This window comes from Myxocyprinus asiaticus, chromosome 10, assembly GCF_019703515.2.
Source record: "Myxocyprinus asiaticus isolate MX2 ecotype Aquarium Trade chromosome 10, UBuf_Myxa_2, whole genome shotgun sequence".
NCBI classification, from domain to species: Eukaryota; Metazoa; Chordata; class Actinopteri; order Cypriniformes; family Catostomidae; genus Myxocyprinus; species Myxocyprinus asiaticus.
In genome coordinates, this window is record NC_059353.1 from 48,511,567 (window position 1) to 48,527,500 (window position 15,934).

The 15,934-nt window shown below is 33.7% G+C and overlaps 1 protein-coding gene across 3 annotated transcripts in view; it reads right to left on the reverse strand.

Annotated features, from left to right (window-relative positions):
• Positions 1-1,450: 1,450 nt before the first annotated feature.
• Positions 1,451-15,934, reverse strand: part of slc4a10b (solute carrier family 4 member 10b) — a 109,076-nt gene continuing 94,592 nt past the window's right edge. For all 3 annotated transcript variants that reach the window (XM_051709489.1, XM_051709487.1, XM_051709488.1), the window contains 7 exons: positions 15,846-15,914; positions 15,555-15,728; positions 13,636-13,758; positions 11,880-11,944; positions 10,824-10,925; positions 8,280-8,317; positions 1,451-4,689 (listed from right to left, as the gene is read on the reverse strand). In XM_051709489.1, the coding sequence (XP_051565449.1) occupies positions 8,305-8,317; positions 10,824-10,925; positions 11,880-11,944; positions 13,636-13,758; positions 15,555-15,728; positions 15,846-15,914 (546 nt within the window). In that variant the 3' untranslated portion in view covers positions 1,451-4,689; positions 8,280-8,304. The remainder of the gene's footprint in view (positions 4,690-8,279; positions 8,318-10,823; positions 10,926-11,879; positions 11,945-13,635; positions 13,759-15,554; positions 15,729-15,845; positions 15,915-15,934) is intronic.

Consider the following 15,934-nt stretch of genomic DNA (forward strand, 5'->3'; position numbering starts at 1 on the left):
GAAGAAAGTACGTCATACACATCTGGGATGGCATAAGGGTGACTAAATGATGAGAGAATTTTCATTTTTGTGTGAATTATTCCTTTGAAGCCCAATGTGGCCCCTGTACCAAACCACTGCTCTACCACCTCTATTGTGCAGGACATGACACGCCAAGTGACCCTGCTTTTTTATTTTTCTTTGTTTATTCCTTGCATTGTTTTGAATATGTTTTATGCGCAACAGTAACTCTCTCTGTCGGCATTAAGGGAAATGTAGACATTACACATAAACTGATTTTAATGTAATTGTTTCATACATTATGATATAAAATGGGGATCATTGTATTGAAAACAACTTTGTCATCTTTTCATTTCTGCAATCATGTCACCCTTTTATTTTTATTTTTTTCCATCAGATTCATGTAGCGTTTACAGTATCATAGATAAGTGATGTATTTTAAAAGTTGTCAGTCTCAAACACCTATAAAATACCTATATTTTTTATTCTTTCTGGCAAACAGCCATAAAAGGGAATGTAAGTTACGGTATGTGTGCTACATTTTTAAATTGCAGAATAGAGTTTTTATTATAAAGGGGCATAGCTTTCGCAAGTCAGTACTCAATACTCACTACTCATGAGTACTTTTAAATGAGCTACTCTTTTACTCTTACTTGAGTAGTTTTTAGGACAGGTACTTATACTCTACTCAAACTACATTTTTTAAGAAGTAACAGTACTTTTACTTGAGTATTATTTTTCAGTGCTCTTTCCACCCCTGGTGTCAAGCAGTTGGGACATTTTCTGAGTGATATTCCATAAGAAAAAGCTACCTGCACATTTAAATGTCCCAATACTTTTTAACAGTTTGTTTACTGTTAATATTATCACATAGCTCGAATTATATAATTACATAGCAGGTGTTACGAATGTAGCATCAATCTTCGTGTACTTCTAGTGTAATTAAATCTAACTTAAGTAACAAGGTAGATTGACACGGAGAATGACTATTGACATGTCATAGATGTTTCACATGTCAAAGCTTTAGGCTTAACATTCAGAAAGAAAATCCCAAGTGTTACAGTTATCCCTGTTCTTGCCAACAGTATTGTTTATAGATTCCACATCTCCATTTTTTTGTGACTGATGTTAAAAGCACTTTCAGTCTATTGTATGTGTTTGACCACTTTATGAAAAATGTATCTCAGTGTGTGAGGTATAGTAAGACTATATAATTTTTCAGTCATCAGGATTATGTCAGACTGCTATATGACTTTGTACTGTTATGCATCATTTTACATTAATATACAGTATATATATATATATATATATATATATATATATATATATATATATATATATATATATATATATATATATTATATACAGTTGTGCTCAAAAGTTTGCATACCCTTGGAGAATTGGTAATATATGTACCATTTTTAAAGAAAACATGATTGAGCAGGCAAAACACATTTCTTTTATTTCTTATGGGATTCATATCCAGCTGTAGGTTATAACAGAATGGCACAATCATAAAACAAAACATGGCAACAAAGAAAAAAATAAAATGACCCCTGTTCAAAAGTCTGCATACCCTTAGTTCTTAATACTGTGTATTGCCCCCTTTAGCATCAATGACAGCGTGCAGTCTTTTGTAATAGTTGTCTATGAGGCATCAAATTCTTGCAGGTGGTATAGCTGCCCGTTCATCTTGGCAAAATGCCTCCAGGTCATGCAAAGTCTTTGGTCGTCTTGCATGAACCGCACATTTGAGATCTCCCCAGAGTGGCTCGATGATATTAAGGTCAGAAGACTGTGATGGCCACTCCAGAACCTTCACCTTTTCTGCTGTAACCACTGGAGGGTCAACTTGGCCTTGTGCTTAGGGTCATTGTCATGCTGGCAAGTCCAAGAGAGTCCCATGCACAGCTTTCGTGCAAAAGAATGCAAATTGTCTGCCAGTATTTTCTGATAACATTCTGCATTCATCTTGCCATCAATTTTCACAAGATTCCCCGTGCCTTTAGAGCTCAAACACCCCCAAAACATCAGTGAGCCACCACCAAGCTTCACAGTGGGGATGGTATTCTTTTCACTATAGGCCTTGTTGACCCATCTCCAAACATAGCGCTTATGGTTGTGACCATAAAGCTCTATTTTGATCTCGTCACTCCAAATTACAGTGTGCCAGAAGCTGTGAGGCGTGTCAAGGTGTTGTCGGGCATATTGTAACTGGGCTTTTTTGTGGCACTGGCGCAGTAAAGGCTTCTTTCTGGCAACTCGACCATGCAGCTCATTTATGTTCAAGTATCGTCGTATTGTGCTCCTTGAAACAACCACACCGTCTTTTTCCAGAGCAGCCTGTATTTCTCCTGAGGTTACCTGTGGGTTTTTCTTTGTATCCCAAACAATTCTTCTGACAGTTGTGGCTGAAATCTTTCTTGGTTTACCTGACCTTGGCTTTGTATCAAGAGATCCCCGAATTTCCCACTTCTTCATAAGTGATTGAACAGTACTGACTGGCATTTTCAAGGCTTTGGATATCTTTTTATATCCTTTTCCATCTTTATAAAGTTCCATTACCTTGTTATGCAGTCTTTTGACAATTCTTTTCTGCTCCTCATGGCTCAGTATCTAGCCTGCTCAGTGCATCCACGTGAGAGCTAACAAACTCATTGACTATTTATACACAGACACTAATTGCAATTTAAAAAGCCACAGGTGTGGGAAATTAACCTTTAATTGCCATTTAAACCTGTGTGTGTCACCTTGTGTGTCTGTAACTAGGCCAAACAGTCAAGGGTATGTAAACTTTTGATCAGGGCCATTTGGGTGATTTCTGTTATCATTATGATTTAAAAAGGAGCCAAACAACTATGTGATAATAAATGGCTTCATATGATCACTATCCTTAAATAAAAGACAGTTTTTTTTTATATTTTCAAAATCAATGCCAAAATTTCTGCCAGGGTATGCAAACATTCTGAGCACAACTGTATATATATATATATATATATATATATATATATTCCAGTTACATAAATAGCTCTCATCATAGCGAGATATACTTGCAAAGACATCCATATAGCAGCTTTTTATTTCACTGTAGAAGAAATATGAGGAATAAAAACTCCAGAAATCTGTAAATTTATACCGTTTTCTCACGGGTTGTGTAAGTGCAATGAATGAAATGCTCATGTCTCATATTCGAAAACAATTACAGAACACAATTAAAAGATTCCAGTGAAAGTCACACCACACAGATTGAGGATTTAGTGATACTTCATTTCATTTTTCACACCTAGATAACTTACAGAAACATCAACACACAGTGAAAAGTAATTGGCATATTATTGCAAAAATGCAGTAGGACTTAAGCTTAAGTCAGAATGAACATATTTTAATTAACTGATGACAGCAGAGTAGCAATTGTTCTCAAACCACCAGTGTAAAGATACTGTATAATCCATAAAACAAATAAGCATAACAAGAGCAAAACATTTAAATTGTGTAATTTTAAAATGATTTCTTGTCTATTTAGTTATAAATACTTTTAGCAATAGAAATGGTAGAAGTTTATAGGGTTTAAATGAAAATAATGCATTGAATGACCTCAACATGCAGAAACGTTTTAAAACATTTATTTATATGTTACGTAAAAACTGCCCTTCTAAAACACTATTGCTTTAGTGAATAGGGAATGTAATCCATCCGTGAAGACTCTCCATTCATTGAATGCATTACATTTCTTAATACAAACAATTACTTGTGAGGAAAGTATCCAAAGCTGTCTCTCCGCCTCGAATATTAGCATGAAAACACATCTACACTTTGGCATTGTGATTATCAACATACAGCTTTGAAAATATAGGCATAAACTCTATCTAGACAAGACTGATGGATATAATATTTACACTTTTATACGAGCAGCATTCGTAGTATAAATAAATTGCAAAAAATATTAAATCGCTAAAATTGATTTTCAATGCTTTCTATGCATAAATGCAAACTGTTCAACAAAATACAGTAAATGTTCTGATATTAATGCTATTGCAGGTATATTAAGGATTTACAGTAAGCTTTTATGTACCATTCATACAGTAGCAGATGCTTTATTTTTTATTTGAGTGTCTTACAGTACACAAAAATTGCAGGGACATTTGTCCCTTGAGCAAACTGGGGTCAAGTGTCCTTCTCAAGGACACACACGTTAATAAGATATTCATTATGCAGTTTTATTAATTGATCGCTCAACTACTGTAGATATATCACCAAAACATCAGTAAACATATTTGCTTGAAGCTATCCAAACCTTTAGGAAAGTGAAAATTGTTCGATTTAATTGGAACAGGAACACTGTTTTTTAAAATACAAACATATAAAACACTTCAGAGACAATAATTGTAAAATTCTGCTACACACTCTCTCTTTATCTTGCACACAAGAACTATCAATGTATTGGCTTTATTTGCTGGTATTACCAGCAGGCTATATATCTATAAACTAAAAAGAGTTTAGCGTTGTGATATAATGTAAAAATATAGATACATGAAACAAGACAGGGAGCAGAGGTGTGGCACATGTGTGTGTGTGTGTGTGTGTGTGTGTGAGTGTGTACACAGTGTACACAGTGAATAAGATATATCAGATGCTCATCTCTCTTCACCTTCCCATCGATGTTCCTTGTGCGCTTTTTTATTACACAGGCTGTAAAATGACATTAAAAGAGAAATTACTTCACCTGAATTAAACGACAGCACAACAGAGGAGAAAACAGATGAGGCATCAAACTATAGCAATATGTTCTCTATGAAATGGCAACTCACTGCTATAGACTGCAACAGTAAGGCTGCACAACTGTTATTACCGTTAACAAAACTAAATGAAAACATTTTCGTTAAAGGTGCTTTAAGCGATTTTAGCCATTCTAGAACAACACCAAATGAGCTTTATTGAGACCGATAAGAGCAGAAACTGTTGTCAAAAACAACAGCAGCAAAACAGCGCCCTCTACTGACAACTGTTATGAGCAACATGGCATAAAAATGGCATTATGCCTCAATAATTCGCTGCAACTACAATATTATGAGAACGTGCAAAATAATTGACAGACAGAAAGTGCCATTGTCTGCGGCCCACGGACACATTTTTGTTCGCTGTTTACAGAGTCAAGAGCTGTCACAGAGACCGTGAGATATCTCAGGACACTTTTTTCATTAAAATCGTTCAGGAAATAGTCAAAAGTTTTGCATACCTTTCCATGAGAAAAAAAAAATTGCTTACAGCACCTTTAACTGAAATAAAAATTTAAAACTGAAATGATTGGTAAAAACTGAATCTAAACTAAAATACTTTCTCATAACTCCAAAACTAACTAAAATAAAAAATGATCTTGACTTAATTTTAGTTTAAGCTTTTGATACACAATAGAGCGTAACAGTTTGGTTCTGGAAGTAAAAATCCCATTCATTTCTTCCATAGACAAACTGATTTTCAACGATAACTTATAAGCCTATAAAGACCGACCTACTGTGAGCGCCGAGGTTGTTCATGGATGGTATATGCTTCTGTTGAAGCCATCAGTCTGCGTTATTTCATCTTCATTGTCTAAAAACCTGTTGAACAACTACATTACCCATGCTCTAGCAGAGAAAGCTTCACCAATAAGAGAACCACAGACAACCAAGCCCATGAAATAAGCCCGGAAGCGACCGCCCACTTCCATGATGCACTCTGAATGATGCAAACGAGTCTCCCTGCACTCTCAAACTATTATATATTTGTGTATGTCGGAATATTTAGCAATAAACGTAAACTATATTGTTTCTATACTTATAATCATCAACCTAAAATCAATATTTTTATATCCGATTACGTCGTTCGCAATGCTTCATGGGATTGTAGTCCGTGCACTCATGAAAGACGGTAAGTACACAGACTTGTACCTTTGTCTTTTTGTCTGATTTTTAAGTACTCGTCTGCCTTAAAACAAAGTCTGTGATGTTGTGATTCATCATGGAGCTGGTTGGCTTGGTTCATGCTTTACAACTCTTTAATGGACGATTTCATGAGAAGTCTATGGAAAAAATGAATGGGAAAAATACTTCTGGAACCAAGACAGCAGAAAAAGTGGGCGGACAAGAGGTAAAGACACTTTTGGAAATTGTACATTTCTTGGCACTTTTAATTACATATCAAATGCCACATAACCTGACATTATACTTTTATAGAAAGCTTAGTATGTCTCCTACCAAAAGCAAAAATGAAGAAATACTCAATACTGTGAAAAAGAACATATGAAGACCCACTTTTGACAAATACCAGATTTTTTCAGGCAGTATTGGTAAAGTGGGACAGTGAGAAAAAAATGATTCTATATAAAAAATATCTTCAAATTATTTGGAATTAATTAAAAAAAAAAAAATCTACATATGTAACATTTACAAACATTAACAAATTTTACTTTACCTAGATTTACCTCAAATGTCTATGCCATTTTCTTTACCACTGTGTTTTGCCACACATCCCGAGCATACATAAATCATACATTTAAAATCTCAGAAAGTTAACTGTTTACTTCCCAAAGTCTAGTTAAGTCAAATATTTATTTTAAGACAGACGTACCATGAGCTCTGCAATTTTTAAGCCGCAGCTCTCTGTGACTATTTTGATTCCAAATGGCTATGGTGAAATTAATCATTTACTTCCAGAACTGATTAGACGTTTTACATTCTGAGTTATAAAAACAACTATAAGCAACTATAAGATTATCACATGCTGTCTATCCTTGTCTGACACTTCCACAGAGATGCTAATGACCAGTGTTGGGGTGTAACGCGTTACAAAGTAACGCATTACTGTAATTAAATTACTTTTTCCTTTGAAAAATTGCAGTAAGGGATTACTCTTAATTTTTAGCAATTTAATTACAGTTACTTATGATATACTTGCATTACATACTGTATAGTCTTTCAACAATTCTACATAAAACAATATTGAATAGAAAATCGAAATTTAACTTCTAATGATAACATTTGTTTTCTAATTCAACGCGACCCCTTTATATGCATTTGCAGTATGCCTGCACGCGTGAGCTTGCGCCACTATGTTGAGAGATCGCTCAAGTGAAAAGATGTCGGAGGATACGAGTGGCTGTTTTGCTAAATGGAAATATCCTTATTACTACGAGTTTATGACAAATGCGGGTAAGAAGATAAATGCAGATTCGAAGCACAAGTACCTACTGAAGCACTTGACACGGCAACATAGATATACACTTTTGAAAGATCGCAGGGGCTGTTCACACCGAATGTATTTTTATGTATGCCTGCACTGTGTTTCAATAGTTTTCTGATGTAATCATGCACTAGACGGACGTCTTTGACTGCTGTGGTGCATCTTCCTGTTTCATTCAAGTCTCGTGCAGGACTGACGGATTTTAGACACCGTGTCAAGTTAAAATGAGCTTCAATATTTAAAAATGCACCTCGAGACACCTGCGTTCTGTTTCATTTGTTGCGCTGCATCTAGCTTGTTTTCAACGCATGTGTCATTAAGATTCAATGTTCTGAAGAAGTTCAGGTGTCAAAGAGGACTTCATGAGACTGTTGCACCGTTACACATGATTCCAGATTGTAAAGTTTCAGTCCAAATAAAGTTTCGGCTCTGGTTTGTTGAGGGGCCACTCTGCCTTGTTAAAACTGTTTACTGTTACTATACTGTTTCCAATGTTCCTTACGATGCGTACATGAAATATAGCTTTTGGCAAAAAATGTACTTCTAAAGAGAGTGATCGATTTTGAGTAACAGATTTTATTAACCATGTAGGAATAGTTTAAGAACAGTTCAAGAATAATTTATTTGATGTTATAGCATTTATTTGAAAGAATTAAAAGAATAATTTGATGTCTATCCTTTTATTGTCCATCTGGTCAAAGTTGATATGGGTTATAGAAAAGTAATTAGTAATCAGTAATTTAATTACTTTTCAGAGAGAGTAATTAGTAAAGTAATCTTATTACAATGTAGAAGATGTAATTAGTTATTAATAATTCATTAACTTTTTTGGAGTAACTTACCCAACACTGCAAATGACTTATTGTTTTCGACAGACACACTTGGTTGGAAAATATTTTTGGACGGACACATAATAGTTAACGGCACTTCCAGATGGATTACAATCAAATCTGTCAAATGCGGCCAAACCATTTGGTCAAAATACTTGTTGCCATGCGAATAAAGAAAAGTGTTTTTAAGGGATGTTGTTATGAGAACAGACCAGATTGTGGTGCACTTACCGTTGGGACCTCAACATCAACAAGTTTAGGAAAGGGGGCTGATAACAGAGAAAGAATAAATAAACGTATTATGCAGCATGAACAGAGGAATGTTAGAAAAATATCTGAAGACAATTCAAAAGTTTGATCAACCTGAGTATAGAATATAAGCTGATATTTGTAGGTATATGTGTTTTTCTAAAAGCATTTCAATAATGGGTGTATAAGTGTAACACAACAAACACAGCTCTAAATAATTTAATTAAGAGTACACAAAATGTGTCAATGAAAATCTATTCAAACCAAAACATTACAAAAATGTACCATGTTAATCATAGTTTCCTCCGAAATACCATAGCTACCTCAATCACTGTTAATACTACTGTATGACCATAATAAACTGATATGGGAAACTTTCAAAAGTGAGTTTCATTAAACCTGTCAAGAACATGTCCCGCTCAAATTTCACCCCAAAACCAGCACTTTCCAGTTTCTTAGTTTCCTGTAATTCTCATTATTCTTAATAGTGATTATCATTAGATTTGTATTACTGTAATACACTAAAAAAAGTTACTGTAGTTCAGTAATGTTTATTTAAATCAGCATAGATTAAAAGCAGTGCAACACATATTATCATGGTGTATAAATAATGAACCATTTAAATACATTTTAGTTATTTTGTATTATAGTGTGACGAGGAGTAGGGCGGGGCTGTGCCGTGAGTGCACACGGCCGGCCCTCAACTGGGCTAATCAGCCGAGGAGAGGGATAAAGCCGAGCCGGATGTGGCAGTTTGGGAGAGAGAGAGCCACAAGCAGCTGCCGTGTGTGTTTATGTTTGTGTCTTTTTGTTTAAATTAAATATTACTTTGACTTTTCAGCGGCTCCTCCTTGCCCACATTACCCTGTTACATACAGTAATAAGAATCAAGATTTTAGCAATACAGTAATGACAATTATTATAACCTCGTGCGACCCCGCGCACACATGTGTGAACCTTGCGTTTTGGCTTCGTTATAGGCAACACATAATTTACATTAATTTAACCAGCTGAATACTGTTCACAAGACTTTAGATTGTCATTTAAGGGTTAAACTTCTGACACACCGAGTCATGTGACACAACAACATGACGTCGATTTCCTTGAAGCACTTCTACAGGATTTCTTGCCTCTGATTTAATCCAGTTTAGGTGTTAAGAGTAGTGTCTCTAGTATCATTTGATATGCCGTTTTAAAACATTTGGTCATTTTTCTCACGTCAGTGCGCTGATAAACATGATGTACACATACATGGATTTTGGGACATTATTCCCTCAAAAGTTGTGGGTCATTTTGCTTCATTTTAATATAATTTTTGTTTATTTGGTTTGGCAGACATGGGACAGTGGTTATCAGTACACAGATTCAGAATTTCATAATGCAAAATTGGCAGTGATTGGATGATGCTGGCCATTACTTTGAATCACAATAAAAAATGCTAATTTCTGATGTTATGTCTGTAACGTCTCAAAAACAGGAATAAGCAACACTCCTGGAAACATAATAAACTATTTGATGAAAAGAATCTGACTTTCTTTAGCTTGGTATTATTTAAAATTTCACAACTTAGTACCACAGTCCACATATGAGGACATACATTTTTAGGAAAACTATTTTCTTAACTATTTAGTTTTTGTTGATTTAAAAAAAAAAAATTGGAATGTCCAATTCCCAGTGCGCTTTTTAAGTCCTCGTGGTCGCGTAGTGATTTGCCTCAATCCGGGTTGCGGAGGATGAATCTCAGTTGCCTCCATGTCTGAGACCATCAACCCGCGCATCTTATCATGTGGCTTGCTGAGCACGTTGCCACGGAGATATAGCGCATGTGGAGGCTTCACGCCATCCACCGCGGCAACCATGCTCAACTCACCACGTGCCCCACTGAGAACGAACCACATTATAGCGACCGCGAGGAGGTTACCCCATGTGACTCTACCCTCCCTAGCAACCGGGCCAATTTGGTTGCTTAGGAGACCTGGCTGGAGTCACTCAGCACGCCCTGGGAATCGAACTAGCGAACTAGCAAACTCCAGGGGTGGTAGCCAGCATCTTTTACCACTGAGCTACCCAGGCCCCCTGTTTTTGTTTATTTCTTGCTTGTTTATTAGGTGCTACAAGTTACAAATCAAAAAGGGAAATGGAAAATGCACACAGCAGTCACGCTCGGGTCTCAGGAGGTTAATAATTTACAATGCAAAAAATCTTAATGGTGCCAAAATAGGCTTCAACGTCTCTTTGAAAAAAAAAAACCTTTATTTTGGAGTTTAAATCATTTAATTTAATATTCACAGTTATTGCAGTAACAATAACTGTAGTAACAATAATTGTAGTAGTAACTGTAGTACTAATTTGATGGGATCTTTAGTTACCATGGTAACTTTTTTGTAATGTACAATATATCAGTAAAAAGGCAAAATTCAGTTACTGAACATATCTACAATGTATTATTTATCTTCTTTAGAAACATTTTTGAATCATCAATAGCATTTGACTGTGAGGGAACATTCAAAATATAATAATCAGAACCTTTTTGAGTTTGGATCATTTTTGGTGTTGACGACATTCCAAGTATTTCCGAATGAACCTCTGGACATCTCATCAGTAATGTTGACAGTGGAAGGATCATCTCTGAAAATATCAACAAAAAAAACATCATGAAAACCAGCAAATAACAGTGTTTTCATGAACTATAATATGATTACTTAACCTTGCGTGACCCCACGGCCTCATGCGAGGACTCGCTATTTTGGAATCGCTATACGCAACGCATAATATAAATTAATTTAAACCCATTGCATATTGTTCAGGACAAACTAAGGAGTCATTTAAGGGTCAAACTTCTGACGTACGGAGTCATGTGACCAAACACCACGGCGTCGATTTCCGTGAACTGCTTCTATGGGTGCAGCACCAACAAAATTGCCTCTTGTAAGAAACCTTTTTTCACTGAAACCTGTTTAGTTGAAAAGAGCAGCATCTCTAGTTTTGTTTGATATGCTGCTTTAAATATTTCATTCATTTTCCACGCTTTGGCGCGCTGATAAACATGAAGTACTCGGATGAGTGCTGTGGAGCGGTGTTCTGACAAATCTGTGGGTCATTTCACTTCATTTTAATGTAAATTTTGTTATATTTTTGTTTGTAAACACTGTACTACTACAAGGTGCTATTCATTAACATTAGTAAATACATTCCTATATTTACTGAGAACCAATGTATTCATCCAAAATGATCAGAAAACTCTGATTGGATGAACCATGTTTGAAGCCACTGTAAACTGTAGATAAACGCAAACATTTTAAGGCGAAAAGACTACAGTTAGGTTTAATTAATTCATTGTTTATTTCTGTTATAATTCATAATAAATTTAACTATTGAAAACTGGTGTCTTTAATCATATTCCCGTTTCTGTGGGTTTATGACAGTAAACCACAAGAGGGTGCACATTACTGTGATTTTACCATGGTAAAATGTGGTGTGCATAAGAACACCTTAACCTTGGTAAAATTGGCCTCTTGTGGCTTATTGCTTTAATAAAACAACAACAAAAACATTATCTGTACTGCAAAACCTGATGCCTACTTGTAATGTCCCTCCAATGGCACTTGAACGATTCCTTCTTCCTCTGCCAAAATACTTTGCTCCTCCTGCCAGAAAAGAGAGAGAGAGATAGAGAGAGAGATAGAGAGATGGTTGTATTCCAGTCCAGCCAAACAGAACTTCTCAGACCCTTTGAGATTAAATAACTTTGCTGAAGGACATTTTGGCACATAATCTCATGCTCCATTCTTGGCATGAAATAAATACATTCAAACTCTTAGGTGGGTGAAACGGGGGTCTCTTTATAAGAATGCATCAAGGCAATTTTAGTACAAGTAAAACATGAGAATATTTGCCAGAGGGTCAGAAAGTCTTTGAAAGCTGAATAACAAGCTGTAAAACTAGAAATATAAATCAGTTTGCCTCTCATTAAACCAGGACCTTCTGAAAAACTATCAGAAAAACTTTATATTAATAAACTGCAACCAGAAGTCATGTCATAACACAGAGTTTTAAATACATTGTCTTTATATATATTAAATATTAATTACTCATGTTATTGGGGTTCCAAACAGCTAAAAAAGTTTTTCTTTGTTGTTTTATTATTTGTCTTTAACAGCTTTAACGTTGTTGACATTTGTCACTAATTTGTCCACGCAGGTTATTTCTTTCAAAATGAAAAAAAAAAAACAAAACAAAAAAAAAACTAAATTATGGAATGGATCAACACAGTGGTTATCTAGCAACAAGCGTAGAACTTTTTTAAATATAAAAGCTTAGAGCTACTGGCCAGTCTAAACAATAAAATTATATAAAAAATAAAAATAAAATAAAATAATAAATAAATAAGCAAAGCAAAGCAACACAATGCAAAGCAAAATTAAATTAAATTACATTAAATATAATGAAAAAAATAAAATAATAAAATAATAAAATTAAATAAAGCAAAGCAAATCAACACACAATAAAGCAAAGCAAATCAATGCAAAGCAACACAGCACAACGCAACACAAAATAAAGCAAAGCAACGCAACTTAAAATAAAATAAAATAAAATAAAATAAAATAAAATAAAACAAAGCAAAGCAATGTAACGTGACACAAAATAAAGCAACGCAACGCAACAAAAAATACAAAAAATTAAATAAAATAAAGAAAAGCAAGGCAAAATAAAAATAAAATTAACAAATAAAGCAAAGCAAAGCAAAGCAACACAAAATAAAGCAAAGCAAAGCACAAAAAAATAAATAAAAATAAAATAAAATACAAAAATAAAATAAAAAAATTCCAAAACGTGACATTTGTCACTAATTTGTCCATGCAGATTATTTCTTTCAAAATGAAAAAAAAAAAAACTAAATTATGGAATGGATCAACACAGTGGTTATCTAGCAACAAGCATAGAAAATATTTACATATAAAATCTTAGAGCTACTGGCCAGTAACGCAACGCAACTTAATGCAACGCAGCACAACGCAACACAAAATTACATTAAATAAAGCAAAGCAAAGCAAAATAAAATAAAATAAAATAAAATAAAATAAAATAAAAAAATAAAAGTAAAGCAAAATAAAATAAAATAAAATAAAAAAATAAAGCAAAGCAAAATAAAATAAAATAAAATAAAAAAATAAAGCAAAGCAAAATAAATTAAAATAAAAAAAATACTAAAATAAAATAATTCCAAAACTCGCATTTACTTTGCTAATTTCTGTGACTTTCCTAACACGTTTTAAGATTTATAAACATCAAAGATGTTTCCAGGCATGATGTATAGATGATGACTTGTAAAGTTCACCTCTCGCTCAGCGTCTTCGAGTTTCTTCTTCTTGCTCTCAGGCATGAGGTCATCGAGCCAGCTGAGCTCTCGCTTAGTGAAGATAAAATCCAGCAGCTTGCGAATAAAGACCAGAGCCAAAACCTGACGCAAACAAATCACATATATGCATATATTAACATACAAATCATCTAGGGAGTGATTTCATAATAAGTCTATAATACTTGGGGGAAATTATTTGTAAAAGCTTTTCAGAATTCTCAATAGGCGATCACACAATATACAGCATTCTGCAGCTATAAAGTGACCACAAGCATTTTCATTGATTTTGCCATGTCTGGTGAAATGAGCGACATTGCTCATTGACAATGTGATGTGGCCGTGTCCAGCGATGCCACAAAGTTGATAAAAGTTCAGTTTATTTGTAAATGAGTATTGACGTGATGCAGCGATCTTGGGATTTTAAGAATCAATATAGGGATAATTCAAATGAAGATCGTAATTAATCTGAAAATTTGTATTTTTATCCAGCCCTACTACCTACTATAGGAGTAAAGACATAATAACTAATCAATAAACTCGATAAAATCGATATTGAAAATAATCGACAACAAGTTTAATTAACGATTAGTCGGATATGTGCAGCATGCACAGAGAAGCTTTGTCAGTGACATCACTTTTATTTTAATAATAACTAATTTTAATGTTATTTTCTATATTTTTAATAAATAAATGTTCATGGCAGCACAATCATTTTGATTAAACTGTGCCGTTTTATAAACATTGCTTTTGAACATAAATTTAACTGTAAAAGAAATCCTATATATAATACAAGGAATAATATTTTAGTAGAAAGGTTATTTATATTTAAGTTTCTTTTTTATTTAAATATGACATTTTATTTAATATTTATAGAATAAAGGCATTTAAAACATTCGACCTCTTATCAGTTAACACTTGTGCTAAGATTGTGTTTTTTTACTTTTTAATTTCAATTATATTTGAGTGATTTAAATTGTCCCGCTGCTTCCAAACTCAGGACAAACAGAGATTTATATTTTAAAAAAATAATAATATATATATATTTTTTTAATTTAAAATCATATTGTTACAGTTATATGTTAAACCTTTTTTTGTACAAAATGTTTAGCATAAAATTATTATTTTTTAAAATAATTTTTACTAGAATACAGGAATTAAAATTCATAATGTAATATTTATATTTTAAAACTTTTTTTTGTACAAAATATTTAGCATAAAATTATGTTTTTTATATATATAAATGTAATAGAATACAGGAATTAAAAATCATATTATAACATTTTTATTTAAACTTTTTTTGTACAAAATATTTAGCATACAATTATGTTTTTTATATAAATTTAATAGAATACAGGAATTAAAATTCACCATTTTTTATCCGATTAATCGGGAAAAAAATAATCATAGATTAATCGATTATCAAAATAATCATTAGTTCCAGCTAGTTCTATATAATTTGTCTGTAACCACATACTGTTTAGGGATATAATAAAAACCATTATTCATGGAAAACCGTGTTAATTATTGTCGGCATTGATTGAGTTTGATTCATGCGTGAATAATCGTTGTTCATGACACGATGTATTATTTATGTATGGAGATTACGCTTTACTCTCCAGAATGTTCATTTTTAGCAGCAAGAAAAATGATTAGATGTAAAATTAGAATGATATTTTAGTTTGAACAGGATTACATCCCAATCCCATTTGTTTTTTAAAAAGTTGCAGTTGTCCAGATCACCAATAACAAAGCATCATGCAGGAGAAACACCTTTTTCAGTGACCAACAATACAGCCACTCTGCAACGGTGTATGAACGCCCCTTAATATAAATGAACTCAGATAACAATTGCACATATTATATTTAAATAAATAAAGTGTATGATATAGAATATTAACCATCATGGGAAAGACGATAGCAGCTCTGGAGGTTTTGATAACCCATAGCAGAACCAGACAGCTGAGCTGAATGATGGTGAACAGATGAACCTTCCTGAGAGGAACATGTCGCAGGTAAATGAAGTCTGGCTGGTGTTTCGCCGGCATCCCGAACAACCTCAAACGATCGAAAAACTAAATGACGAGGAAAAACAGAAAAGGTGTACATTAGAGGTGATCTAACAAGAACTTTTATTATAAAAAATTAAATAAAAAAACATTAGCTAAATTAATTTTTTGTCTTGTCTTTACCTGTATTCCTCTGAGTGAAGATGCGCCCATGTAAAGAAAAACTCCATAGAGCACTGGCATGGGAATGAACTGGTGAGGAAATACAGTGA